This window comes from Anopheles aquasalis, chromosome 2, assembly GCF_943734665.1.
Source record: "Anopheles aquasalis chromosome 2, idAnoAquaMG_Q_19, whole genome shotgun sequence".
NCBI classification, from domain to species: Eukaryota; Metazoa; Arthropoda; class Insecta; order Diptera; family Culicidae; genus Anopheles; species Anopheles aquasalis.
Genome location: NC_064877.1, coordinates 81,975,647 through 81,978,146, shown reverse-complemented (window position 1 = coordinate 81,978,146; position 2,500 = coordinate 81,975,647). Strand labels below are relative to the sequence as shown.

Genomic DNA, 2,500 nt, shown 5'->3' with positions numbered 1-2,500 from the left:
AAAACGGCTGTTTATTCTGTTGTTTGTTGATTTTGAATGTGACCTTTGTGCAAACAACTTATTACTTAGCACACTCACTCTGCTTACACAAAGAATGCCATGTATAAAAATATATAAAAATACTGAAAGAACTATAGCAGACAAATATAGAAAGAGAAAGAGGGCAGATAAGAATGGACGAGGGTACGAGAAAAGGACTAAAATACGACGATACGACCAACATATGCAAACGACTTGTTTGTTAAAGAAAGGAATGAACTTCTTTTTTACCTATTTCTAATCTACGGTACTTGTTAAGACTGTGAGAATGTTTTCTTTTACTTTTTTTGCGATTTTCTTGATCGGTTAGTGGTGGTTCTAGTGGTTGTGGTGGTGGTGGATGGTAGTCGGTAGTAATCGTAATTGTGTCATTAGTCATAACGATATCATTCGTACCGTTCGCAAACTGTTTCGCGGACCCATTCTGCGCGAACTCCGGGAACGAAACATGGTTCTGTTGCTTGCCATCCTGTGGAAGATATGTTTGCCATGTACATGGTCTGCTCTGCGGATGCTCCATTGTTAAATCAACCATCGCCCTTACCTTTACTCGTTTGCTTCGCTTGTGATGTTTCTTCTCACTGATCATCCGCCGAATGTTCATCTGCATCTTGTAGTTAACCTACAGAGGGGAAAGAGAGAGAGAGAGAGAGAAAAAACACGTATCTGGATCATGATGCACACAGAAACAACGACGGCTTTCGTACGCTACCTGTGTTGATAGATCACGATCATCTACAGCGTGGCGACTGTAGCTTAACCGGCGATGCTGTGGATTAGAGAAGCTTAGAGTTAGTCAGGTTTCTTGGGGACTATATTTTACCATTTTTTCTAAAACATAAGGAGTAACGAAACATCGCGGTTACGCGTGACCGTGACACTATCAAAATGCAAAATAACCTTTCTTGCGAAATAACGTTTTGCCCTATTAGTGACCGCCAGTTATACAATGCGATTTGGTATCCTAAATTTCGGGATTGAATGCTTTTGTACAGAACGATTCAGTAACACAGGTTACACAAGACAAGCATAGTTTAGACATTTTGTTAAGACAGTTGATGAAGGTTCCGAAAGATGCATGTTATCGTAAAGATGTAAAATGTTAACTAGCAATGGAGAATACCACGTGACATGCTTGTATGCTGATGTTAATAATGAGAATGAGGAAACCAGTTTTGTCTATTGTAGGATTATCTTAACAAATGAACAAGCAACGACAGCTACAAGGATAGTAATGCACTAACAAACGATGAGAAATTGACTAGTTGAATGTTGATAATGTACATTATGAAGTTATTTCAACACTTAAACCCAACATAACTTTCAATTCAACAGAACATGAACTTAGCAATCCCTAAAACATGTACAAGGGTTCGAACGGCGCGACACTCCTTACGCAATCATATATACAGCGGCATTCGCGAACACTAGAAGTTCACACAGTAAGATCCTAATGAACATATTCACAAAAATTTTATGCTTGCACTATGCTCATTCGCATCAACTGGTGTGTTAGACTGTGTTTGTTGCAAAACGGTGCCTCATTCCCGAATCAAATGAAGTAAAAAATGGTTTTCTAGAAATATTTTGAGTATTGAAGAAAAAAAATGTGTAACTTGATCAAACCGCACCTTCACTTGCTGCTGTTGCGAACCATAATACGAGTCCCGAACATAATCACAGTATTACGAGCGTGTGTTGAGTAGTGTTAGATAACGATAAGTTAAACCACACACACAAACACACACGCACACACACATAGAATTATATACGCACACGGAATGGCAAGGAGAAAAGAGAGAGAGAGAGAAGGAGAGGTAGAGAATATGGTAAAGAAAAATACAGCACGCACATCGACACACAGAAAGAGAAAAGGGGGAAAATGAAACATAGAAAAAAAACGAAATCGGTTAGAGTAAAATCATCAATTAGTGACCCCCCGGGTTTACGACGCCATAAACAATCGTAACGAAACGAAATGAGGTGCGCAAATGGTTCATTTGCCAAATGGAAAGCCGGTATTGTATGGCGGCATGTACAGAAACACAATGAGAATGAAGCAAAAAACACATAAACACCGAACAGATTAGTAGACGACAATTCATGAACAGGTCAGAAAACCCGCCAGACACGCACGATCTGGTGAAAACATAAAATCAATAAGACCAGGACGATCGCACGCCACGATCGTACCGCAATCTGCTTTCAAAAAGGGGGTATGAAAACGGAAAGGAACGATCGGTAGCACATTGGTAAATGGAGAGAAACAATGGATGAGCTAAACATGTCCGTACCGTATGCAGTGAAGCCTTCAATTTTACGTTTGATGTTATGGTTTGGCATTGGTTTTGGTTTTTTGGGCGAACGAACGCGTGTAGTTCGCATGAACAAAGGAGGATCGAGGAGTGGGCCACGGCGTATACCAGGCATACACAGGAATGTAGTTACGTCCCCGAAGACA

The 2,500-nt window shown here is 40.2% G+C and overlaps 1 protein-coding gene across 5 annotated transcripts in view; it reads right to left on the bottom strand.

Annotated features, from left to right (window-relative positions):
* Nucleotides 1-2,500, bottom strand: part of LOC126573422 (sodium/hydrogen exchanger 3) — a 49,209-nt gene that overhangs the window by 16,075 nt on the left and 30,634 nt on the right. For 4 of the 5 annotated variants that reach the window (XM_050233523.1, XM_050233528.1, XM_050233525.1 and 1 more), the window contains exons 13-16: nt 2,334-2,348; nt 752-808; nt 584-661; nt 436-508 (exon numbers count right to left, since the gene is read on the bottom strand). In XM_050233523.1, the coding sequence (XP_050089480.1) occupies nt 436-508; nt 584-661; nt 752-808; nt 2,334-2,348 (223 nt within the window). The remainder of the gene's footprint in view (nt 1-435; nt 509-583; nt 662-751; nt 809-2,333; nt 2,349-2,500) is intronic. The other variant, XM_050233527.1, reaches the window with a different exon arrangement.